This window comes from Geotrypetes seraphini, chromosome 10, assembly GCF_902459505.1.
Source record: "Geotrypetes seraphini chromosome 10, aGeoSer1.1, whole genome shotgun sequence".
Lineage (NCBI taxonomy): Eukaryota > Metazoa > Chordata > Amphibia > Gymnophiona > Dermophiidae > Geotrypetes > Geotrypetes seraphini.
Genome location: NC_047093.1, coordinates 6156443 through 6183094, shown reverse-complemented (window position 1 = coordinate 6183094; position 26652 = coordinate 6156443). Strand labels below are relative to the sequence as shown.

General features: G+C 46.8%; 1 protein-coding gene across 3 annotated transcripts; it reads right to left on the bottom strand.

Annotated features, from left to right (window-relative positions):
• Window positions 1-5090: 5090 nt before the first annotated feature.
• Window positions 5091-26114, bottom strand: ENDOV (endonuclease V). 3 transcript variants are annotated; one of them, XM_033961557.1, is made up of 8 exons: window positions 25968-26114; window positions 25706-25877; window positions 24348-24482; window positions 23049-23088; window positions 22513-22625; window positions 11234-11302; window positions 10713-10841; window positions 5091-5813 (listed from the first exon to the last, which is right to left on the bottom strand). In XM_033961557.1, exons 1-8 carry the CDS (start codon window positions 26066-26068, stop codon window positions 5760-5762), a joined length of 813 nt encoding a protein of 270 aa, XP_033817448.1. In that variant the 5' UTR covers window positions 26069-26114; the 3' UTR covers window positions 5091-5759. The 3 variants fall into 3 exon arrangements, with proteins under 3 accessions (XP_033817448.1, XP_033817449.1, XP_033817450.1); XM_033961558.1 differs by lacking the exon at window positions 10713-10841; XM_033961559.1 differs by lacking the exons at window positions 22513-22625; window positions 23049-23088.
• Between the last annotated feature and the right edge of the window lie 538 nt (window positions 26115-26652).

Genomic DNA, 26652 nt, shown 5'->3' with positions numbered 1-26652 from the left:
CTGCTGCGAGCAAAAAGAACTTCAACGTGTGCCTCGCGATCCTGTTGTCTCTCCCGCTGACGTCACTTCCTACGCATGAAACACGGAAGTGACGTCAGCGGGATAGAGGACAGGGATGCGAGGAGCACGTTGAGGTTGTTGCATGTGGCGATGAATGGGGGAAGGGAAGGGGGTGCCACTCCCCCTTACTATGGCACAGAAAACATGTTTCCAAGTTTATTTAGAAATTTGATTAAACACCTATCAAATATTTAGCGTTTTACAAAATTAATAATAAAGGGGAAAGACAAATTAAAACAAGCTAATATTTACAAATGAAAAATGTATAGATGGACATATAATAATACATAGAAACCTGATGGCAGATAAAGGCCAAATGGCCCATCCAGTCTGCCCATCTGCAGTAGCCATTATCAGGCCAAATGGACCATCTAGTCTGCCCATCCGCAGTAACCATTATCTCTTTCTCCGAGAGATCCCACATGCCTATCCCAGGCCCACTAGAATTCAGACACAGTCTCTGTCTCTGTCTCCACCACCTCTTCCAGGAGACTGTTCCATGCATCTACCACCCTTTCTGTACAAAAGTATTGGCTTAGATTACACCGGAGCCCATCACCTCTTAACTTCATCCTATGCCCCCTCATTGCAGAATTTCCTTTCAAATGAGACTCGACTCATGCGCATTTACGCCACGTGGGTATTTAAACGTCTCTCTTGCCTTTCCTACAAAGTATACAGATTGAGATCTTTAAGTTTGTCCCCGTACACCATACATTAAACGAAAGGGCTGTAGAAAAGAGAACGTAAATGGGAGAAAATTTAAGTCACTGGAACCGTTGAAAAGAGAGTGGAGAATTTAATATTCAAAAGCGTCTTTGAACAAAAACCTTTTTAAGGCTCCTTTAGGTTGAGTTGGTAAGGCATTCCAGATTGTGGGTGCAGTTATTGAGAATATTGTCCGGCGAGAGGCTGGAAGATCTTCAGGATCTGTTAGATTCATACGGCCACGCATTTGGTCTGGGAGGATGAGATGGACAATGGCTGCGTCTATGAGACAAACATGGTTCTTCCTGTTGCATACAGCCTTCTGGACCCCTGTTCGTTTACAAAAATTAGATAGCTCTAAGTCTGATAGATGCTGGGATTGTCATCTTAAAGCAGGGACTTTAGACCATTTATTGTTCCATTGTCCAATTATTATGGAATTTTGGAAATCAATTTGGAGCCAGATAAATTGCTTATTATTTGGCATGGCGATGAGGGCCAAGAACCAAATATCCTCTAATAATAATAAACTTTTGCTCATTTTGACAGGAGTTGCCATACAACAAATAACACATAATTGGAAAAGTTGGAATAGACTGAACTTTAGTTTTAGGTGGAATTCAGTATGCCATATTTATAAAATGGAAAGAACATTAGCCATTCAAAAAGGGAATTTTAATAAATTTCAGGATGTGTGGAGGCCATTATCAGACTATTGTAAAGAATACGTATATATTTTTCTTCCCTGTTTAGTACAAATGAAAAACAGGGCGGGGGGAGGGGGGATTTTATTATTGAAGAAAATGATTTTATGAAATATAAAATTATGGGAGGGAGTGGGATAAACTTAATTTGATAAAGATTAATTGTAAAATCTCAAGTGTATTATCTGTGTTACAATGTTAATATCAATATTGTTGTACTTGATGTAAATTATAAAATGAATAAAGAATTATAAAAAAAGATTCATACGGAATAAGAATTTTATCTATGAAGGACGGTTCCTTTAAGGGTTTTAAATATTAACAAAGCAATCTTGTAAGTTATTCAGTTGATGTTAAGAGCTACCCGAGTAGGATAATTTTATTGATTTTGTCTATTATGGTTGTAATGTATGTTTTACTGGGAACCGCTTAGGTTTTTTAGGCGGATTATAAATTAAATACATAAATACATATCTAAGTACACAATAGACAAGTCAACCCACATCCATGAATCAGTTTGGCTCAGGGTTTATTATTTGCTCCAAAAGTATTAAGGCAGAAGCAATACAATTCCTTGTCATAGGAAATCCTTCCTTTAGAAATGAAGAAGCCCCTCTTTCGTTCTTTAAATGGTGAATAGAAGGAAGACCTAGAAGAGCCACACTAGATAAAACCAAAGGTCCATCAGGCCCAGGATCCTGTTTCCAACAGTACCCAATCCAGGTCTCAAACCAGGAGCAAGATTCCCGACTTTCCTGATTATGGTGCTCACTTCCAGGAATTTGTCAAAACTGCTGTTACTAGTTCCTCTACCTATGAGTTACACGCTTAATGTGTGTCACATGAAAAACATTTCATCCTAATTGTTTTAAATGAAGTTTCTGGAATCCGGTGGCTTGAAGGACCAGAGGCAACGTGGATTCATTAGAGGTAGGTTTGGTCAGACAAATCTGATCAATTTCTTTGACTGGGTCACCGTACAATTGGATAGAGGGAGTGCGCCAGATGTGATGTATTTAGATTTTATCAAAGCCTTTGACAGTGTTCCACACAGCCATCTAATAAATAAACTGAGTGCCCTCGGGATGGGCCCCAAAGTGACGGGCTGGGTCAGGAACCGGTTGAGTGGAAGACAACAAAGGGTAGTGGTCAATGGAGATCACTCTGAGGAAAGAGATGTTACCAGTGGTGTACCTTAAGAATGGTTCTTGGGCCTGTTCTTTTTTTTTTTTTTTTTATTCTTTATTAAATTTTCAGTTCTTACAAAAGTGCAATATAGTATGCTTGTCATACATCTGAAAATTAAGCACTTATAAACTATCAGAAACAGTTCATCAACCCTTAACAAATTAAAAACCCCTCCCTCAAGAATACCAATATATGCAATACAGTAGACATCCTGGATGGTGTCAATAACATCAAGAAAGACCTAGCGAAGCTTGAAGAATGTCAGCTAAAATTTAATGCTAAGAAATGTAAGGCCATACATTTGGGCTGCAAAAACCCAAAGGAATGGTACAGTTTAGGGGGTGAAGAACTTATGCGCATGACAGAAGAGCGGGACTTGGGTGTGATTGTATGTGATCATCTTAAGGTGGCCAAACAGGTTGAAAAGGTGATGACAAAAGCTAGAAGGATACTAGGTTGCATAGGGAGAGATATGGCCAGTAAGAAAAAGGAGGTATTGATGCCCCTGTATAAGACTCTGGTGAGACCTAATTTAGGATATTATGTACAGTTCAGGAGACCAACCTTCAAAAAGATATAAAAAGGATGAAGTTGGTCCAGAGCAGGGGTAGGCAATTCTGGTCCTCGAGAGGTACAGGCAGGTCAGGTTTTCAGGATCTCCACAATAAATATGCATGAGATAGATTTGCATCTCAAGGAAGCTGTGCATGCAAATCCATCTCATACATATTTATTGTGGATATCCAGAAAATCTGACTTGCCTGTGGCTCTCGAGGACTGGAACTGTCTACCCCTGGTCCAGAAGAAGGCTACTAAAATGGTGCGTGGTCTTCGTCATAAGGCGTGAGGGGACAGACTTAAAGATCTCAATCTGTATACTTTGGAGGAAAGGCAGGAAAGGGGAGATATGATAGAGACATTTAAATACCTATCTGGTGTAAATGCACATGCGTCAAGGTTCTTTCATTTGAAAGAAAGCTCTGGAATGAGAAGGCATAGGATGAAGTGAAGAGGCAATTTTTTTACAGAAAGGGTGGTAGATGCATGACGCAGTCTCCCGGAAGAGGTGGTGGAACAGAGACTGTATCTGAATTCAAGAAAGCCTGGGATAGGCACGTGGGATCTCCTAGAGAAAGGAAGAGATAATAGCGACCATGGATGGGCCGTTTGGCCATTATCTGCCATCATGTTTCTATGAATTACTAAGTGACCTCATGGAATATCCCTAGTCTTTGTACTTTTTGAAAGAATGAAACAAACGAGTTGGATTTTACTCATTCCATCCCACCACAGAGACCCATGAATTTCAAGGGAGATGATGCGATCAACAGGAAAGCAAGAAGACATTTTGGCCCAAATTCTGTAAACAGTGCCAAAATCAGACGGTGCCCACAAAAACAGCAGCAGTCACCTGTCAATCACACTTAGGTGCCACTAACAGAACTGCCACTATTGGCGTCAGTAATGAAGGCCTAGCAGCTCCCAAGGTCATCTCCACCCCCTAACTCCGCCTACTTTGATCTTAGGCGCTGATAGGTGCAATTCCAGCACTCACTTTTTCCCCCCAATACATTCTATTGAAGTTTTTGAATACGTGTATATAACAAAATGTAAAGAACATCATTGTACATAAAGGTTTTTAGACATGCAAGCTATGTCAAGTCAAATGGATGAAGCAAGAATGGAATAGATTGGAGAACATTGAATTGCAATATTAGTCCAGTGGTTCTCATGATTTTTGAAAACTGGAAACGGTGTGATATTTAATCACCATAACTTCCTTGGATTTCCTTATAGATCACAGGTAGTTCCACCACCGATCTGAAACAAGGTGATAGTTTGGCAAACATTGGGTGGATGCCAGAACCCAGATTTGAGGAGCGTAATATAATTTTCTGTATAGCCCAGTCGGGTTTTCAGGATTTCCCCAATGAATATGCATGAGATCTATTTGCATGCACTGCTTTCAATGCTTTGACACCCCTGGTATAGCCCAAATGTTAATGCAACTCGTATTCCAGTATGATTGAACATTTTGGGCTTGAGAAGAGGAGATGAAATTCTGTACTAGGTTCCTTGGAGCAAGACCAGCAGCAATTTTTTAAGAATCTTTGCTAATTTATCCCCCCCACCTTTTATAAAACCGTAGCACGGTTTTTAGTACCATCTGTGGCGCTCATAGAATTCCTATGAGCATCAGAGCTGTTATCGCCGCAGCCAACGCTATAAACTGTACTACAGTTTTGTAAAAGGGGTCCGAATAGGCATTGTATATAGGCGCCTACTTTTTTAAAATGAGTTTTTAATTGGTTTTAATTGACGTGGCCAAATACTGTGCTGATTAAAGCAATCAAGGTACCTAAAGCAACGCTTACAGAATATCACCCCTTTGCAGGATCCTATCCCACTCTACCAAAAAAGACAAGGGAGAAAGTCACAAATTTGTTTTCATTTTTCAAATGTATAAAAAATTAAAATAAGAGCCAGACACGAGAGTCTTCAAAACAGCAGTAGAACTACAGAATAGGAGTGACAGAAGACAAAGAGTTGAGGCTGAGATCAGAGACGTTTGGTTCAGGGCTCAGATGTAAACACCGGAGATCGCCAGCTGTACAGCTCCATCAGAGGCCCCTTTGGTCATGGAGGCCTGTCCTAAAAACTTGACATTTCTCCTTCCTCCCCCATTCCTACTTCCAGGAACCATGCCAAAACCCCGCTCCTTGCATCAATAATTCAGAATCCTCCCAGCCTCACCGATGACAACTGTATATATTTATTTGGTGACACTGGGAAAACTGCATGGTGCCAAGGGATTGGGGACTGGGTGTCAGATTGATCAAGTCTGGGCTGACATATAGCATGCCTCTGCTCTTCTAGAAGACAGAGCCCCACACGGCTGTCTCGATGGACTTCAAGCTGGACCTGCAGAAGCTCTGATCTTCAAGAAGTGCGACTCAGTCGCCCACAGCTGTCATGGCTCAGTCCTGCCCTGCGGGGCTCAGGGTTACTGTCATTTTGAGGAGCTACAGTACAGACAGAGCCCAGCTAACAAGCATCAGTACAGTCCCCCCTCTCTCTCTGCCAGAGCTGGGAAAGCCATCAGCTGAGGTGGGGGAAATTTTGACGGATGTAGGCTCTGGAACGGATATCAGCCTGGAATGGAAAAGAAACAGCCAGTAAGCAAAAGATATTAATTCAGCCTTTGTCTTCCTGGCACTGGGGCTCCAGCGCACTTCAGGCAGGCAGCTTGTTTTGGGGATTTAAAAACCTCTACCACTTAAACAGAGCCTTTCCTGTGGCTGTACAAAGAGGGACCCTATGACCTTTCCAACAGAGAAGAAAAACTGATGACTACATTATTTACCCCCCGCTGCAGACATTAGGTCTGCTGTGTGAAGCCACAGAGGGGGGTGCTGGGATCGGCTAATGCTACACACTGACCCCATAAGCCACAGGGCAATTACAAGCTCAGTGGACTCAATTAGCTAATGGTGTCTCTCTCTCACTGGGTAATGCTGAGAGAGGGAGTGGTGCAAGGAAGATATAGAAAACTGCTGAAGAAGGGAAGGGAGGAAAAAGAGAGAGAAAACAATAAAGCAGCTCTAACAAGAAATTCTGAGCAGCATCATTACAAGGGACACAGTCCTGCCAACACATTATCTCACAGACCTGGAAACACACAAACCCCCAATTGCAGAGATGCCTGTGCCAGTCAGGACAAAAAGCCGTGGGACTGATCATTGTGTTTGGTCCCCACAGAACCAGAGGCAGCCCTGGGTTGGGGGCAATCAAAGAGTTTGGCCAATAGTTGGCGTGGCAGGCCACCCTACTCACTTTCCTAAATACTTGCACAAGATAAATTAGATACTCCAGGTTCAGATTCAGTTTATTTGAAATATCACCTATACAACTCAATACTAGAACAATTGAAAAAGGGAAAGTGGGCCAATTAAAGAGACAGCACATTGATACCACATGAAAAAGAAGAGTCTCTTGGCTGTTGCTTAGCCGATTCAGATATTTCGGAGTCATTCAGTTGTAAAGTCTTGTTTCTATTCTTTAAGACAATTTTGCCCAGTCCTCTTTTTGATCAAGATTTGCCAAAAAAACCACATAAAACAAACAACTATCATCCGCTATAATAAAACCCTTAGCGCGCTTGCACACTTTAATCTCCATGTTCCGTGCCGCCGCATGCGCAGTAGAGTGGAACTCTGCTAGCGGCGGTTTCACCATTGCCCTCCTTCGGTGACGCTGCAAGGCCGGATCCAGTGACGACCGGCCTACCAAGGAGGGGGGGGAGAGGGAGGACCGCCCCATGTGGAAGCATGAGGTGGGTGTTGCGATCCGAGAGCATACAGGAAGTTTAATCGCAGTTCTACAGCGATCTCTCGGGGGCTCCTGGCAGCGCTGAAAGTGAGGCAGCAGTCTGGGAAGAGCAGAAGTGGGTCCAGGGAATGAGTCAGAAGACAGCGGGAATGTGAGCGGACCCCAGCTAGACAGGCAGGTAGGAGAGAGAGAGTACATGGATGGGGTAGGCCTCCACCACCTCAGCAAGTGAGGGCTAAAGGAGCCCTCCCCCACGCCCCATCCTGGAGAAAATGAAAGCGCGGAGGAGTGCGGAAGTGCGCGCTGGGGCTCAGTTCAGCTTGCCATGGCCCAGAAATTTGCGAGCTTCCTGTGGAGCAGCATCAGGCAGCGATCCAGCACCAAGGGTGAGCGAACGAGGTCCGGAGGGGAGACAGGACATGTTTGCCTGTTGTGTAGCTGGGCAGGTGTGTGCGGGCAGCTGGCCACAGCTGGATTGAGGAAAGGGCGAGGGATCCCTTAGCTGGCACAGGTGGAAAGCAGCTTCAGTGAGGGTCTGGGCAGGGAGAGAGAGAGAGAGAAAAATTGAAAAAAAGAGGGGGAGAGACAGAAAGAAAGATAAGACAGTGGGAGGGAGAGAGACAGAAAGAAAGGAAGAAAGAGACAGGGCGCAGGGAGGAGCTGGAGCCAAGAGTTGGAAGTCTGGTTTATTTCCTCCACAGCCCAGCCTGTAACACAGAATTGTCTATTCCAAGCCCATGACAGCGATTGCATTGACAACAAGGAATAAAAACAAAGGACAGCTGTAATCCCCCAAACAAAAGAAAGATCCGGGGTTGCTTTCTAAAATAATTATTTGCTAAGGAGGCTGGAACCTCACTTCTGGTGACTCTCAGCACCGTGCTTTCTGGCGAGGCATCTTAGAATCAATACCTTAAGCAGTTTATCTATAGTATAAGAACTGAACAAGGAGATTTAAACTCAGCTAAATCCCTGAGATTATCACTGCTGTCCCGGGCAGGGACTGGCCTTTAATACCAACATCAGAAGATTCTTTTCTTTTGTGGATTCCCACCTGATTTCAGAAAAAAAACTAACAAACATTTTTTAAAGGCTACCTCCAATATTTTCTACCTAAAATCAGCTGTCCCAGGACCAAGAACAAACCTCTAATGCATTTGCAACAAAATCAGGGAAGAAATGCGACTGGAACTGGAAAGTGCAAGTTATAAAAGGTTATCCTGATGGATTATAACAGCATACAGTCAAACCTCGGTTTGTGAGTAACGGGGTTTGCGAGTGTTTTGCAAGACAAGCAAATTGTGACTTGCAAACCAAGTGTTGACTAGATTTGCAAGCACCTCCCCCCCGCAAACGCCCCCCACCCGTGAACCGGCAGCACAGCCCCTGCTGGAAGCGGCATCCCCCGCCTGTCCAAACAAGCCTCTTACCCCATCTGGCACCGGCAGGCAGCACCAACCCACAGGGCAAGAGGCGGGATCTTCATTCATTGGCACCGACATGTCCTGTGGGTTGGTGCTGCGTGCCGGTGCCAGATGGGGTAAGGGGCTTGTTTGGGTAGACGGGGGATGCTGCTTCCAGCATGGGGTTGCGATACTGGTTCTCGGGGGGGGGGGGCATTCGCAGGCAGGAGCAATGCCGGTTCAAGCGGGGGGGTGGGGTTATGCCAGTTCGGGGGCGTGTTTGCAGGGGGGAGAGATGCCAGTTCGAGCGGGGATGAGGGTGGTGGAGCAGCGCCAGTGGCCTCGTGGAGGGGGGAGGTGGAACCAATCAAGCGAGTTTCCCTTACTTCCTTTGATATACGAGCAATTTGGTTTACGAGCATGCTTCTGGAATGATTACGCTTGTAAACCAAGGTTCCACTGTATTGTATAACACTACATCCACGGATGTGCCACTGATGTGGTCAGAACTATTATCAGCAGCTTCTCCTACGTAAGCAGCGAAATCTTCAGGCGTAAATCCTAAGCACAACCAGAATGGAAGAAATATCACAAACACACTCCTACTTATCAGGCGGGGTACTATGATAACGATTTCTCACTACTGTTACGAACATTTTAGAAAGTTGTGGAAAACCTCTCTCTTCAATACATTTTTGATTAATTAGATGTCCTCATATAACATTCTTTGGGTTTCTCTTTCGTATTAATCTTTTGTTAACCGCATTGAACTCATGGCTATTGCCGTTATGCAGAACCACACGTGGATTCCACGGGGGAGGCAAAATACACAGGAAATCCCCATTTTACTAAGGTAATACATTTGTAGGGGAAAAATACACCTACTCAAAGGGTGCAGAAGTTTGTAAATACTGTTCATTTCAGCCAGGTTTTACTAAAGGATTTGGGGGGAGGTCATTTTCCTGAATCCTGTGCAGTTTATTTCCACCTTAAAGGTGAAAGAGTTAAAACTGCGGCTCCCTTACTTGTAAAGTGGGGCAGTTATGAATGGAAGATGCCCAGTTCGTGAGATTCACTTTTCCCAGGTGTATATTTGAGAAATGGCTGCACTCACTGCGTATGGCCTGGAAATACAGAACATTCCTGCAGGTATTTAGAAAAAGACTCTGCTGAGCTTCTCAGCTCCCATCTCTGTAAAATGAGGCCCTTAATGTATACAAATGACAAGTCAAGCGGAACAATTTTCAAAAGCTCATCAATTATTGCCATTTGTTTAATTTTAAAATAACTGTGGAACTGAAATGGATTAGAACCTCTTAAATGTAGACAACATTTTTTGATGTGCTAGTTCAGACTGAATGCAGTGAGTACTATTTCGCAGAAATATTGAGACAATTGTTGTATATTTATTTGATTGAAAGTTATAGCACTTGTCTTTTCTTTTCTTTTTGCTTTTTAGCTATCAAAAAGTCCCCCGACGAAGCCAATAATCTGGCGAAACGGGTCCCGTCGGGCTCTTATCACCAACTCAGATAAGTGCATTACATTTTTGTTCATATTACCGATTAAAAAGTGAGATGTGTTGAATACACGACTAAAAAGTTTTTTGCTAATCGGTCATAAAAGGTTTGTGAGACCAATGATAGAGAACCTGTCCTGCCGAGTAACCATTGTAGAATTAAATATTCTTTATGGTGCAGGCTTCTGAGGTCTTTTCCTCTTGTTCAATACCAATCCAATTGCGTGTAGAACCTGTATCTTTTTGTTTTGTAATTTTAAAATAAACCACATTTCATTCTAGTAACCAGTCCAACAAGCAGCTGCAAATATTATCAAACACAATCCAGTTCTGCCCCCCTGTGGCTGCTTGAAGTAATACCACTTGGAGGAGCGCACTGCCTCAGCATCCTGAGGTTGTGAGTTCGATTCCCACTGCAGCTCCTTGTGACTCTGGGCAAGTCACTTAACACTTAATTGCCCCACGTACAAAATTAAGTACCTGTGTAAAATCTGTAAACAACTGTGATTATAACCACACAGAACCCCCCCGTATATCGTCTCTTCCTCTCTTTACCCACTCACATAGGGTTAATAAATAGAAATAAATAATCTTTTTTGTATTTTATTAGACGAACTTCATACATTTTTTGTCCCGATTTCAAAGGCCCAAACCTTCTTCCTCAGGTCAGAACAGTGTGAGCCAAAGATGACAACAGAACATAAGAGCATTTCACCGAGTCTGGCCTTCAAAAGTAGTCAAAAACTGTATGAAGCTAGACCAATTGAAGAGCCACACTCCTTTATGTAGGGCTCATCTCACCTGGCGGATGGGCTCTGGGACTCGGTATCTACAACAGGAATGGATTAAGCGCACGGCAGACTCCAAGCTCATCTTGTGCCCCACAGAGATATAGATGGGTTTGGTGCTCTTGTCACAGCTCCTCAAAGCCTGCCAGAAGGGACAGAGAGGGTCAGCGAGGGGCTCGCAGAATCAGGGGCTCTGCCCGTGTCAGGACAGATGCACCTGCGAGAACAGCGCTAGCCATAGAAGAGCTGATATGAGATCAGCTTATATCTACCACTGCTTTAGGACTTTAACCCGGGCTGCTCTCTGCTCTGGGGACTGTGCATGGTGTGGCTAAGTATTAGAGGCAGAATCTGGATGCTCAGGGTTCAGCCCAACTCATGGCCAAGGTTAATTACCCTCCCCAGATTGACGTTCAGCAGTAAGATCTTTGGGATGGGACCTCACAAGGACAGGATTCCTGAAATACATTGTAAGCTAATTTTATACCAGCTTTGCCTGACACACTGCATTCAAGCACTTCATAGGAAACTTACCATTCCTAGGACTTTCCCTGAACTCTCCACCAAAGGAAAAGTGTCTCCGCCCGTCTGCAAGTTTCGGATCTGTAACAAGAAAGCACAGGACGCCCGGCGTGATGCTTTGAAGATAAGACCTAACATTTTTTGCTTTGTCTGCTGCTCTAAAGTTCAAAAGTACAAATACAATACAAACAAACAAAAAACATAGCTTCAAGTACACCTCAATACATCTAATCAGAATTTCTTAATCGCACTTATTCAATACAAGTTCAAGACGATGTCCAAGGTAAAAGAGGCCCTTGCAGCATCATGGGGAAATGGTTACACTGTTATAACAGGGGAAAATGTTACAACACATTGAAGAGTAGTAGTTCTATCATGTTCTGGAGGACGGTTACATTGTCATGGAGCTGAAAGGAATTTATCAAATAGGTACGTTTTCAGTCTCTTCCAGAAAGTGAGGTAGTTCTGTCATTACACAAACGCAGCTTTCCTTTCATTTAAATGCTCCAGTAAAAGAAGCCAATGCTTTCAAAGGTTATGTCGAATGACTGGGTTTTTTTCTAATTCATTGCTTGCCAGCTCCCTCTCCATCCACTTATAACACCTTCCACAGGTAATTTATGGGGCAAAGAGGTCTGGCTTCCAGTTCAGTACAGAATTCAATTTAAACTTCTTTTGCTTCCACATAGGGTTCACTACTCAGGTTTGCTGGATTATCTCTCTTAACTATTCCATACGCATCTGCTCCTTCATGGACCAACCTCCTGGGGGGTTCCATCTTTTACGAGGATCTGGTTGGATACCTCCCGTTCTACATCCTTCTCTTGAACTGTTCCTACTTTTTGCAGCTCACTGCCACAAGGAGAGTGTGGCAAAGTGTTTAGAGCTACAGCCTCGGCACCCCGAGATTGTGGGTTCAAACACACTAAGCCAGTCACTTAATCCCCCCATTGCTCCAGGTACATTAGAGCCCACTGGGACAGGTAGGGAAAGTGCTTCAAGTGCCTGTATGTAAACCACTTTGAGTATAGTTGTAAAACTACAAAAAAAAGGCGGTCTACAAGTCCCCGTCCCTTTCCCTAACGGTCAGTACATTGACCAGAGAATTCTCTGCCAGTTTCAGAGACTGTAAACCAAATCTAAATGGATGTGATGTGGCAGAACATTAAAAAAACAAAACAAACCACAACCCAAAAGTTGATGCAGACTGAAATGTGTTCGTCTGCTCTTTGTCCGATTTCATTTCATCTCCTCCTCCACCAATGTCACAGCTCACTTTCCCTTTAAGTCCCGCAGTCTTATTTCCACACATAAGGAGGGTCCCGATTCCATTCACTGATCCGGAGTCCGGCATCTTGGAATCTGCCACTAGGAACCTTCATTCACAACTGTTCAAACGCTCACATTAATGCAGCAAGAAGGGCAGCTACACCCTTCCCTTTTTCAGCATCAGCTTATATTCTTTCTGAACATAGTTTTCCTGTCCATCAAATCCTGTCCACGTGGCTCACAACCTATCCCCTCAACCCAAGAATCCCTCGTGCTAAGGACCCCCACTCCTGTTTACAGGTTTTTTTTCTTACATGGTACAAGACTTGGGTCCCCCCCACTTTCAGCAGCCTTAATGCTCCTAACATCTCCCCCCTTCTGTTCACTATCTGCAACCATGGTTCCCCCTTTTTCACGTTACAGTATAATGTCCAAGTTAAATTCATTTGATTCTTTTACTCGAACTCTTGAGAACACCGACGCTTCCTATCTCTTTGATTTCTTAATGAAGCAAGCATATCTGGGATATCAATTCATTACCTCCGATTGCCTTAATCCCCTCCCCAAGAAATCATCAACACTTTCAGCAAGTTAGTTCTGGCACATTCTAGCAACATATACGGTATATCTGTAACCGTATAAATTCTGCTCCTAGCAAACCACCATCTGCCCATGTTGGCTTTTCCCATTAGTTGACTGGCATTCCCTTCCTTTCTATAGAGATTGATTTTGTAAATCACTGTCATTTTAACATTGAAATGCGGCACAGCAAGAAGATTTTGGGATGTGCAGGATAGCACAGTTACTTACCGTAACAGGTGTTATCCAGGGACAGCAGGCAGATATTCTTTACGCATGGGTGACGTCACCGACGGAGCCCACGGTACGGACCTTTTTACTAGAAAGTTCTAGTTGGCCGCACCGCGCGTGCGCGAGTGCCTTCCCGCCCGACGGAGGAGAGCGTGGTCCCCAGTTAGTATAAGCCAGCTAAGAAGCCAACCCGGGGAGGAGGGAGGGACGTAAGAATATCTGCCTGCTGTCCCTGGATAACACCTGTTACGGTAAGTAACTGTGCTTTATCCCAGGACAAGCAGGCAGCATATTCTTTACGCATGGGTGACCTCCAAGCTAACAAAGAGGGAGGAGGGATGGTTGGCCATTAGGAAAATAAATTCTGAAGTACAGATTGGCCGAAGTGCCCATCCCGTCTGGAGAAAGCATCCAGACAGTAGTGAGTAGTGAATGTGTGAACTGAGGACCAGGTGGCCGCCTTGCAGATTTCCTCAATGGGTGTGGAACGGAGGAAAGCAACAGAAGCGGCCATAGCTCTTACCCTGTGGGCCGTGACAGCGCCGTCTAGTGACAGACCGGCCCGAGCGTAACAGAACGCGATGCAAGCTGCAAGCCAGTTGGATAGCGTCCGTTTAGAGACCGGTCGACCCAAACGATTTGGGTCGAAGGTCAGGAAGAGCTGAGGGGACAAGCGGTGAGCCCTTGTACGATCAAGATAGTAAGCCAGGGCACGCTTGCAGTCAAGGCTGTGCAATGCCTGTTCTCCGGGATGTGAATGAGGTTTCGGAAAGAAAACAGGCAACACAATGGACTGGTTGAGGTGAAAAGCTGAGACCACCTTTGGAAGGAACTTTGGATGGGTGCGCAGAACCACCTTGTCATGGTGAAAAATAGTGAACGGTGGATCGGCAACCAGTGCATGAAGCTCACTATCCCTCCTGGCCGAGGTGATGGCAATGAGGAAAAGAACCTTCCATGTCAGAAATTTGAGCGAAGTTGTGGCAAGCGGCTCAAAGGGAGGTTTCATGAGGGCAGATAAAACCACATTCAGGTCCCAGACGACCGGGGGAGGCTTCAGAGGTGGTTTGATGTTGAAGAGGCCCCTCATGAATCGGGAAACCAGAGGGTGAGCTGTGAGAGGTTTTCCTAAGACAGGTTCATGAAAAGCCGTGATGGCACTGAGATGGACTCTGATAGAGGTAGACTTGAGGCCTGCGTTGGACAGGGAGAGCAAGTAGTCCAGAACAGTTTCCACCGCTAAAGAGGTGGGATTGTGATGATGACGTAGGCACCAAGAGGAGAACCTGGTCCACTTCTGATGGTAACATTGAAGGGTGGTCGGTTTCCTGGAGGCGTCCAAAATGAGACGGACAGGCTGAGACAGATGTCCTGAAGAGGTCAGCCCGAGAGAAACCAAGCTGTCAGGTGGAGCGAGGACAGATTGGGATGTAGTAGAGACTGATGTTGCTGTGTAAGTAGAGTAGGAAACACAGGCAGAGGAATGGGATCCCTGGAGCTGAGCTGAAGCAGGAGGGAGAACCAGTGTTGACGAGGCCACCGGGGCGCTATGAGAATCATGGTGGCTCCGTCCCTGCGGAGCTTGGATAAAGTCCGCAACATCAGAGGTAGAGGAGGAAAGGCATAGAGGAACCGATCCGCCCAGTCGAGAAGGAATGCATCCGGGGCCAGACGATGAGGAGAGAAGAGTCTGGAGCAGAACTGGGGCAGCTGATGGTTGTGAGGAGCTGCGAATAGGTCCACCTGCGGAGTGCCCCAGCGAGCAAAGATGGAGTGGAGCGTGGGAGGATCCAAAGTCCACTCGTGAGGTTGAAGGATGCGGCTCAGATTGTCGGCCAGGGAGTTCTGTTCGCCCTGGATGTAGACAGCCTTGAGAAAGAGGTTGCGGGCCGTGGCCCAGGTCCAAATGCGAAGAGCCTCCTGACAAAGGAGGTGAGATCCGGTGCCGCCCTGTTTGTTGATGTAGTACATGGCAACTTGGTTGTCCGTGCACAGGAGCAGAACCTGAGGGCAAAGGAGGTGCTGGAAGGCCTTGAGGGCATAGAACATGGCTCGTAGTTCCAGGAAATTGATGTGATGAAGACGCTCCTGCGGGGTCCAAAGACCTTGGGTGCGTAGGTCTCCCAGGTGAGCTCCCCATGCATAAGGGGAGGCATCCGTGGTGATGGTCATGGAATGCGGGGGCAGATGAAAAAGAAGGCCCCTGGAAAGATTTGAGGAGTTCAACCACCATTGTAGAGATTGCTGAAGAGACGATGTCACAGAGATGGGATGAGAAAGAAGATTCGAGGTCTGCGACCATTGGCTGGCCAGAGTCCATTGAGGTGTCCTGAGGTGGAGTCGTGCCAGGGGAAGCACATGCACCGTCGAGGCCATGTGGCCCAGGAGGACCATCATCTGTCTGGCAGAAATGGAGTGATGAAGGAGCACCTGACGACACAGGCGGAGCAGGTTCCGCTGACGGTCGGAGGGGAGAAACGCCCTCATTAGTGTGGTGTCGAGAACTGCTCCAATAAACTGAAGGCGTTGTGTGGGAAGCAGATGCGACTTGGGGTAGTTGATCTCGAACCCCAGGAGGTGGAGGAGAGAGATGGTCTGATGAGTGGCTTGTAGCACAAGCGGAGACGTAGGTGCTTTCACCAACCAATCGTCCAAGTAGGGAAACACCTGGAGGTTGTGAGACCTGAGGAAGGCCGCCGCCACAATGAGGCATTTGGTGAACACCCTGGGTGATGAAGCGAGGCCAAAAGGTAGCACTTTGTACTGATAATGACGATGGTGCACCTGGAATCTTAGGTAGCGACGTGAAGCTGGATTGATTGGTATGTGAGTGTAGGCCTCTTTGAGGTCCAGGGAACATAGCCAGTCGTTCTGAGAGAGATGAGGGTAAAGCGTGGCAAGGGAGAGCATTCTGAACTTCTCCTTGACAAGACATTTGTTGAGGTCCCTGAGATCGAGAATGGGACGAAGGTCTCCTGTCTTTTTTGGAACCAGAAAGTAACGGGAGTAGAATCCCCGGCCCCTTTGTTCCAGAGGTACTTCTTCGATGGCATTGAGGAGAAGGAGGGATTGGACCTCCCTCAGGAGGAGGGGGGTTTGAGTCGAAAGAGAAGCAGACTCTACGGGAGGATTGTCTGGTGGAAGAGTCTGGAAGTTTAGAGAGTAGCCGTGGCGGATGATGTTGAGGACCCACTGGTCCGATGTGATGACCTCCCAACGGCTGAGAAAAATGTGGAGCCTGCCTCCGATTGGCTGAGGGAGAGGCAATGAGGGTGGAAGACTGGCTAAGCCCTGGAGAGAGGAGTCAAAAGGGCTGAGAAGGTTTGGCAGGAGGAAGAGGCTTGGCAGGTTGATTAGACTGTGCACGAGCCTGGGTATGGTGTTGCTGGCGAGCCCGCCTAGGTTGCTGTGAAGGCGGGTTAAGCGGCCTAGCGGAGAACCTGCGCTGGTAAGAAGACTGTGGTTTGTAAGGCCGAGCAGGAGGGGTCTTCTTCTTTGGTTTGATGAGAGTATCCCATCTGGTCTCATGGGCGGAGAGTTTTTGTGTGGTGGTATCCAGAGACTCTCCGAACAATTCGTCTCCCGTACATGGGGCGTTGGCTAGTCGGTCCTGATGGTTGACATCCAGATCAGAGACCCTGAGCCAGGCCAGGCGGCGCATGGCCACAGCGATGGCAGATGCACGAGAGGTAAGCTCAAAGGAGTCATAGATGGAGCGTACCATAAATTTTCTAAGTTGAAGCAGGCTGGAGATGTGCTGCTGGAATAGTGGGACTTTGTGCTCCGGCATGTACTTTTGCATGGCGGAGAGTTGCATTACCAGATGTTTCAGGTAGAATGAAAAGTGGAAAGAGTAATTGTTTGCCCTGTTGGCCAGCATGGCATTCTGGTAGAGCCGCTTGCCAAACTTGTCCATAGTTTTGCCCTCCCTGCCAGGAGGGGTAGAGGCATATACACTGGAGCCTTGAGTCTTTTTTAAAGTGGACTCAACCAGGAGAGATTCATGGGGCAGCTGGGGTTTATCAAATCCCGGGATTGGAATAACCCGGTAAAGGCTGTCCAGTTTACGGGGTGCCCCAGGGATAGTTAATGGATTTTCCCAATTTTTATAAAAAGTTTCCCGTAGGATGTCATGCACGGGTAACTTGAGAAACTCCTTAGGGGGTTGATCGAAATCTAATGCCTCCAGGAAAGCTTGTGATTTCTTGGAATCAGATTCCAGAGGCAAAGATAAGGCCCCCGATAACTCCCTGAGGAATTTCGAAAAGGAAGACTGCTCAGGTTTAGATGTGGTATCGGGGGCCGAGGGCTCTTCGTCCGACGACGATGCATCCTCCTCGGTACCGAGGGGAGATTCCTCCCAGAGGTCCGGGTCTCTGACATCGGTGTGTGCGTGCCGAGAGACTGGAGTGGAAGGCTCGGTATGATGAGCTTTGGACCGAGACTTGCCTGAGCGTACCGAGACGGTACCGGGGGATGAAGACCTGTGTCTGTCTCGGTCCCGGGAAGAACGGTGCCGGTCAGGTTCGCGGGAAGACCGGTGTTCCGCTCGGTCCCGAGGAGGATCGGCTGTCGTCAGAGCGACGGCCTCGGCATGGGCATGGGTATGCGGTGCCGAGAGAATGGGCATGGAGGGGTCCATAGGTACCGATGGTGTGGATACCGGTTGGACGGTGTGGGGCTCGGGCCGGTCTGGTACCGAAAGCAGCGGTGCCAGGATAGAGGGCAAGAGCTGTTTAAGTTGCGTTTGGAGTTGTTCCTGCAACTTATCCTGGAGGATGGCCGCAATGCGGTCATCCAGGGATGGCACCGGAACCACTTTTTTCTGCTTTGGTTCCATGGGTGCCGCTCTACGCTCCGGCGATGAGGAGGCCGATGACGAGGCACTCACCGATATCGGAGCGGAGCGTTTTTTAGTTCGGCGTGGAGCCGAAAGAGCCGGTGTCGCCACCGAGGTGGGAGGGCGCTCAAGGGTGGAAGGCTTCTTAGCCGGCTTACCTGGCGCCGGTGGCGCCGATGTGATGTCAGGCGGTGTCGAGGTGGTCGGTGCCGACTTCGATGGTGCCGCAGTTGAAGAAGTCGAGTCCATAGTCGGGCCGGTGCCGAACAGGAGACTTTGCTGAATTTGACGATTCTTCAAAGTGCGTTTTTTAAGAGTGGCACAGCGGGTGCACGAGTCTGCCCGATGCTCAGGTCCCAAACACTGTAAACACCAATTGTGTGGGTCAGTGAGGGAGATCGGGCGTGCACACCGCTGGCACTTCTTAAAACCGGGCTGCGGGGGCATGAATGGAAACACGGCCTCCGCAAAATCAAACCCCGAGGCCTGGATTGTGACAACAGGCCCCGCCGGGGCAAAGACAAAAAACGAAACAAAAAGAAAATATTTTTTTTTTTTTTTTTTGGGAAATGAAATAAAAAAGCAACCCGAAGGTAAATAAACGAAAAAAGAACGCGAGCGGGAAGGCAAAAAGAGATTTTCAATCGGAGTTGAAAAACGCACGTCTTCTTCGCTCCGCGGAAACGAAGAAACTGGGGACCACGCTCTCCTCCGTCGGGCGGGAAGGCACTCGCGCACGCGCGGTGCGGCCAACTAGAACTTTCTAGTAAAAAGGTCCGTACCGTGGGCTCCGTCGGTGACGTCACCCATGCGTAAAGAATATGCTGCCTGCTTGTCCTGGGATAAATAATGTTACATAAATAAGAAGCAACAATATCTGGAAAAGCTGGTAACAAGTTGCCACAAAATCAAATACGCAAATGGAAGAAAAAATAGCCAACACGATAAAAAGGGACAAGACTTTTTGGATATATTAGTAACCTAGTACTGTAAATGAAATGAATGAATGAATGAATGATGGAAGATAAAGACCTGAACGATTCATCCACAGTCTGCTCAACAGTCAAACTCATTATCAATTCATTATTAAACTAACAATGAATGTGACAGGAGAGTTTCAAAAATGGCCTTGGGAGATTCAAGGCTGAAGCGGAGGAACGTGTAGAAGATGACAAAGATAAATACTTCTGTCATGTGTTCACAGCTGAAGAACTGCAAAAGGAATGCCTTTAACTCCTAACCCCCTACTTGTCCTGTTTATCTATTGATTAGATTGCAAGCTCTTCTGAGCTGGGACTGTCTCTTAAATGAACACTTCTGCATACGTGATAACTAGCAGTAGAAGAATGGAAGTGTAGCAGCTCTTGCTTTTCAAAGGAGCACACAGAGTCCAAATGGGAGGAGCCTGTACTGGAAATGAGGCTGAAAGAAGGGGAAGCAGAGAACAGCCAATGGGGTGTCAAAGTCCTTCAGGACAAGGAAGGCCAGCCAGGTATCCCAGGGAATGAGGAGGATGGATTGTGCCCAGGGAGTTCATCCTAAGCTTATCTCTTCTGATGAAGTGACTGAGGTTCCTTGGGTCGAATGTGGGACAAAAGCCTTGGGATTTGAGGGAGGGGAGGACAAGAAAGAAAGAGAGAGGGGAGACATGATAGAGACGTTCAAATATGTTACTGGCCGTATGGAAATGGAAGAAGATATCTTTTTCCTTACAGGACCTACGACGACAAGAGGGCATCTGCTAAAAATCAAGAGTGGGAGATTTCATGGGGACATTAGAAAGCATTTCTTCACCGAAAAGGTGGTTGATCGTTGGAATGAGGCCAACAACGTGCTCGCTTTCAAGAATAAATGGGATAAACATGTGGGTTCACTTCGAGGAAGTGCTTAGGGGGTGGCCCTTTTCTACCATCATACTCTTTGTTTCTATGTTAAATCTGACTAAAATCCCTGTCCTCACAGGATTATGTGATGCTTAGGGAGGCACGGTTCCCCTATGGAGGGTGTTTCTGTGACCCATGAGAGACGTATCGAGATGGAAGAAGAGATTCTCTTTCTCAAAGGACCCTCAGCCACAAGAGGGCATCCGCTCAAACTCAGGGGCGGGAAATTTCATGGCGACACCAGGAAATATTTCTTCACCAAGAGAGTGGTTGATCTTTGGAACGAGCTCCGGGTACAGGTGATCGAGGCAAACAGCATGCAAGAATTTAAGAGCAAATGGGATGCCCATGTGGGATCCCTTAGAGGGTTAAGCCAAGGGAACCTGTCACCAGGAGTGGGATCCCTAGGATAGTAGACTTGGGGGTGGGTCAGTAGAGTGGGCAGACCTGATGGGCTATGGCCCTTATCTGCCGTCATCTTCTATGTTCAACATGTACCCTTGGGACACAAAAGAGAGAACCCACCGACCTGTGGTGATGAAAGGCCAGGCTTCTTGGAACCAAAGGAAGTACCCCAAGAGGTAAGGAGTCAAAAGCTTGAGGTAGACCTGTGGGGAGACAGTGGAGAAGCTACAATCTTTGATGTTGACATAAAGCCCTGTAAGCTCTTGAGCAGACCGAGTACAAAATTTTATGGACATTTCCTGGAGGGCAATTTAAACTTCTGGGTTGACTGCAAACTGAGGGCGAGTGCCCCAGGGCAGGATGAACCTCATAATTTGACATCTTGGGATGCCACTACCAACAGAGGCAATTGCCAGATGGAAAGCTGGAGATCTTAGAGGGCATGAAAATCCTTTGTGGTAGCACAGGACTGCAGGATGGCCTGGAAGTTCCTTCCGTCTGTGGGACTCTGCATAGAGGATGGTTATAAGGCAGCAGCCAGTTTTTAGAGAAAGTGAGTGTATTACCGTATATACTCATATATAAACCAAGGTTTTTGGGCCAAAATGATTGCTCAAAAATGGGGGTTTCTGTTTATATTTGGGTCATTCCCCTCTCCCCCCACGACTTGTTGCAGGCTACCGCATGGCCTGCTGGGGTTGGCCAAGACAAGAGGGATCCCACCCATCTCCTATCCCGGCGGACTCTGCCAATTCATTTTACCTCTCTCCCGCTTCCCCCTGCATATCTTTTTGAATCCCTGGTGGTCCAGCTTTCCGTACTCCTGCCCCACACTGAGCCCTTCCCTGAATGGCCACAAGTTCCTGCGGCACAGCAGTGTACCAGGCATGAGCAACCTTTCCTCATTCCTGCCTGGAGCTGAACCGCTCGCTGAATGGCTGCCCTGAGTTCTCGCAGGACTTGTGAGAACTAGAGGCAGCCATTCAGCAAGTGGCTCAGAGCCGGGCAGGAGTGAGGAAAGGTCACTCATGCCTGGTAGACCGCTGGACCACCAGGGATTCAAAAAGATACACGGGGGGAGGCGGGAGGGAGGTAAAAAAAATTGGCAGAGACTGCCGAGACAGGAAGGATCCCTCCTGTTCTGGCCAACCAGGTCATAGGCAGGCCCAGTGGAGGCCTGCAGGACATCAGGAGATATGGGGAAAAGGGAACAAGGCAAGGAGGGGGGCTGAGTGCAGAGCCTATCAGGAGAGGGAGGGGGCAGGGTACATGAATATTATATTCGAGTCATCCTTTTTGGAGGGAAAAAGGTGCCTCGTCTTATACTTGGATCAACTTATATTCGAGTATATATGGTAATCATCCTTCTGGTGCTCTGGCTGAGGTTCTTGATCCTTCAGGGTGGAGTCTGAATAGTGGGATGAGGCAGGCACCACAAACTATCCTCAACAGGCGTGAAAAGTGCTGAGCAAATCCGGGGAGGTGGCAGTGGGAGGAAGAGTGGAAGCAGGACTGAGCAGAGTAGGAAGTGTTGGCTGCAGGTTGCTGGAGCTCTCTGGATGTGTCAGACAAGCCTTTTCAGCATCTGAGAGGAGAGAGAGGAGGTCTAACCAGCATAGTAGTATGATGAGACAAACTAGCCTGAATCCATACTAGCAGGCTCTCTCTCTAAGTCCCACACAATTGAAAGAGCAAAATTTGAATTTAAGCTAGGGGAGAGCTCCAGCATCTTGGTTCCATCTGATGATGCTATCAACCAGTGGACCTGCACCGCCCCTGCTTGTATGCACCTCATCTCACCCTGCAAACCTTCAAACCCCCTGTTTCACCTCCTTCTTTCTTACCAGATCAGCATCTAACCCAGCCATTTAATGAACAAGAGGGACCGTACCTAAGCATTTCCCCTGTCCAGCTTTGATCAGACACTCTCGCCCTTCCATACGCTCCTGGAACCTTTGTGACAATGCCTTGGGTTCTTCTCTCTCATTGAATACTTGGGAACCAGGTCCCCCGGCACACCTGCAGCTGAATGAAGCTTACCACAATTACTCATACCTTCTTACCCCCCCCCCCCTCTCTCTTACCTGCTCCTTGTGAAGCTCATCATTCTCCAATCCAGACACCTGCAAGAGATTTTTGGCTATGCCGATGCAGGGCAGGCCAGTGAGGACCCCCAGGTGACAGGCCACCCCAAAGCCTGCAGGAGGAAGCCCAAGAGACAGGCAGTGAGAAACGGCAGTGGGAGTCAGTACCACACTTATTTCCTAAAAGGTAAACAGCTTCTGGAGCTCCTCCATCCAGAAAAGGGAAGTCAGCCACCAGTCTGCATCCCACACTGCAGCTTGCTTTGAATAATGGAAGAAACCAAGGAGCAAACCAAGAAACACAACAAGGAAAGCTCAGAGTCCATAAGAGGGCCAGTTTGGACTTTCCACTGTGAGAGCAACATTTTAGGGGGTTGTTCAGCTTCAGGTCACACCCTCCCAATATAATGCCCTAATATACTGAGGGGTTTGTAAACGTCCTGTATCTGGAGACTACTGCCTTCATGTCCTTTTCGTTACTCAAGCAACATGAACAAGAAAGAGGAAGAAAGATGAGTGCGATGCAGCAGGGTTACCTCTGTGATGTAGAACACCGTTACCGTCAACGAGGAGCACCTGGAAAAATCAGACGACATTTTACTGCCCCTTCTTGAAACTCATCTCCACAAAGCAAGCAGACGTGTGCTGGACTAGCAGGACATCCCCTCCCACAGAGCTATTTTGAAAACACTTCACCTCACGTTCTTTGCTTTTTTTTTTTAACCTGGACTTTAATTTTGCTCCTTCTGGAATCTGGCACCATGAACCTTTCTTGTTAACTACATGGGGAATGCTCCTCTATCCCACCTCCCCCAATTTTTTTTTTTTTTTAAATCTCAGTCTTCTTCCAGTGCTCATGCACCATGGCGCCTTCATTCATGGGTTCTGAATTTGGTCACCAGGTGTCGGCACTATGCAAGGACTGAGCCCCTAGATCCAGGGATTGTGAGCGGTGCATTTGCAATATCCTTAGCTCCACCCTCTGGTTTGCCCAGGCATTGGCTGGCCTGGTGATGGGTTTGCTGCAGGAAGCTCTCCCATTGACTTCTCTAGTCCAAAGAACTCACTCTTCACAGCTGGTCTTCCAAGTGGCCACCAGCCAGACCCAACCCTTCTTCTTTCTTCCAAAATCTGTCAGGTTTGGCTTATTCAGAGTTCTCAAGAGTTTTCTGGATTTGTTGGTCCTAAATTTATTTTGTCTTCTGTTGCTTAAACTGGCACTAAAGCCTTGGGCTGCCTCTGGGTTCACACAAACTGCAGAAGCCTCAGCTCTCTCTCTGCTGAGCCAGAGTAGCAGGAGAGATGGGATAATGACCTAGGAATCTCAGAGGCACATCCTAATGCCCACATATCGCCTGGATCCTTAATGTTAAGGCACACTAACAGAATTACAAAAGACATCTGATCTAGGTGAGCGAGGAGCTGTCCTTTAGCTCTACTGTGAGCAAAGGTTCTTCACTGTTAACAATTGCTGAATTCTCTCAAAACTCACCAAGTGTTGGTAGGAGACAAAATCCAGCAATATTACGCCTGAAAATTTTAATACAGTGCTTGCCCTTAACCGAATTAAAAATTAGCCACCAGGTTACTTTCAACTCTTAAAACCTACTCTGCTTTTCCAAAAATTATTACGAGTGCATTTTCTAATGACAGCACACTGGATCAAACCCAATATTAAATTTGGAAGGGGAAATTTTGTGGGGAAACCATGAGCAGAGTAACATTTGTGTCCGTGTGGACTCACTTCAGCGCAAAATAAGAAAGCCATAAGGCCGAGTGCTTCCAACAGTGAGATACACTGCAAATCCAGCTCAAAATATGCTTATTAGGATCACCTGAGGCATCAGACTGGGATCTTTGTCCTGAAGTCTCTCAACAGCTTCCACCAGTGAAGGCACCTCACGGAATGCCAAGAAGCCAGCCACATATGGAGCAGTTAGATTAACCATGCAGCAGTCTTCATAGACAACCTATGGAGGGAGGGAGAGAGCGAGAGAGAAAGGCCAGAACAATGATAATACATCAACATTTGCTTTAGGTCCTGCATCAAGACATTTTTTATCTCTTATCATATCAGCAAAAGAAACATTTGAAAACACTACTTCAGTGGAAAAAAGTGTAAGAAATGAAAAACCATTATTTATTCATTCAATTTTCTATAGCGTTCTCCCAGGGGGGCTTAGAACGGATCTAGAGGCTGGGATGGAAGAGGATTGAGTGGTGATCACTGAAATGTGGTTCACAGGGAATCATGACTGGGATACAGTTATACCAGGCTATAATCTGCCCAGGAAAGACAGAGTAGGGGAAAGAGAAACGGCCTATATTCAAGATCATATTAAACTTATTGTTCTATTGTGATGGTTAACTTTATGCAATCCTTATATTCATAGCTGTAGACTTCAACAAGTGTTATGAGTGATGATATATACCCGTGATAGCTTAAAGAACTTTAACATGTTTCCTACAAGTAAGCATAATGTATAAACTCGTTAAAGTTTTATATGCTTAAACAAGTACCAGTTCCTCAGAAATTCAATAAATTAGCTACATTACAAACCACTACAAGAATGGTCCTACCAGTGCCGCTATAGTACAGGTTGGAGGTGGCTTCTTTAAATCTCTCTCACACAGAGTCAATAAAGTTATTTAAGTAACGTTCAAGAAAGCCGCGGCCATCTTGCTCTGAGCACGGGGAGAGTCGGATGACTATAGAGGCACTGGTAGAAGCATTCTCGTAGTGGTTTGTAATGTAGTTAATTTATGGAATTTATGAGGAACTGGTAGTTGTTTAAAACTTTAACGAGTTTATACATTATGTTTAAGTGTAGGAAACATGTTAAAGTTCTTTAAGTTATGATGAGTATATATCATCACTCATAAAACTTGTTGAAGTCAAGATCATATTAAAGCCACACAATTGCAGGATTTAATAATTTTATTTTTATATACCGCCATAGCAAAAAGGTTCAAAGCGGTTCACAACAAGAAAAGTGAATGCATAGGGTGTAAATAAAATGGCATGAAGATAAAATGAGAATACATCAATTCAAAGCAAAGATAAGGTAAAAGGGACTTTCAGGCATTAAGATGCCAACCTAGCACCGGGGTCAATCAAGGTGGTGGCTCCAGTGAAGGCCGGACGAGACCATAAGTGTAGGGGGGGGCCGCCCTGCCCCCGCCCCCAACTCACCTCCAGGTCGGGGTAGCTGAGAACCACCAGCGAGGCGCAGGCGTTGGCCTCGTCTCCTTTGACGAAGGACAGGTCCAGCCCTCCGACTCTCTGCAGCCCGGCAAAAGTCGCCTCTTCCTGCCACTCTTCCGTGTCCCCCTCCACCAGCCGCCACTTGAGCTGCTCCTGTTCCCTACACAAAGCGCGAGAGCGTTGGCGAAAGTGCCTCGGACTGGGAGCCGGAAGCGGCGCTGCCGGGCCGGAAGTGACGCCGCGGCCTTACCTTTCCCAGCGAGCCCGGAGCTCTCGCTCCTCCGGCGACAGGCTGTCGTCGCTCTCTTCCCGGGGCTTCTCCGTCCCGCTCTCTTGGGTCCCTTCCGCCATGTCCAGGCGCAGTCGTGGGCCAGGCGAGACGTCACTTCCTCTGCGAGGTTCCGGAGGCGGGACTTCCTGTTCCCGCCTAAATGAGGTCTCGCACGGGGAAGAGAACTAGGCCAGGGCCCATCATCTCCTCCGTGGTAGTGGCAAGTCCCTTCGAAATAGTAAGGAATGGAGCCCCAGGACAGACCCCACCTGCCAGCAGAAGCGAAAATAATCATTTTATTTTTCTATATCGCCCTACCTCATAGTTCTAGGCGGTTCACATAAAATACTAAAAATGTACAGTCAATGATTAAAAAGTTGAACTAGAATTATACAATAAATGAAGAGATAATTGAAATACAATATATTTAAATTCCATAAAATTCAGTCAAAAAGTGCTAACTATAAGTTATTCTAAAAAGTCATTTAGCCTCAGGGTTGCTTTCCTGGGCTTCTGTCCACTTGCGCATCCTCAGCTTGTGCTTGTGTCTGAATTCAAGAGGGCCTGGGATGGGCACGTGGGATCTCTCAGAGAAAGAGAGAATGGTTACTGCGGATGGGCCCTTTAGCCTTCATCTGCCATCGTGTTTCAGCCATGCCAGTTG

Bases quoted from the DNA above. Each gene is read 5' to 3' on its own strand.
- ENDOV (XM_033961557.1), bottom strand. From the start codon at position 26,068: ATGGCGGAAGGGACCCAAGAGAGCGGGACGGAGAAGCCCCGGGAAGAG. The intron at 25,878-25,967 runs GTAAGGCCGCGG...CGCTTTGTGTAG, and splicing joins CTCCGGGCTCGCTGGGAAAG to GGAACAGGAGCAGCTCAAGT. The intron at 23,089-24,347 runs GTGATCCTAATA...TGATTTTTCCAG, and splicing joins ATCCCAGTCTGATGCCTCAG to GTGCTCCTCGTTGACGGTAA.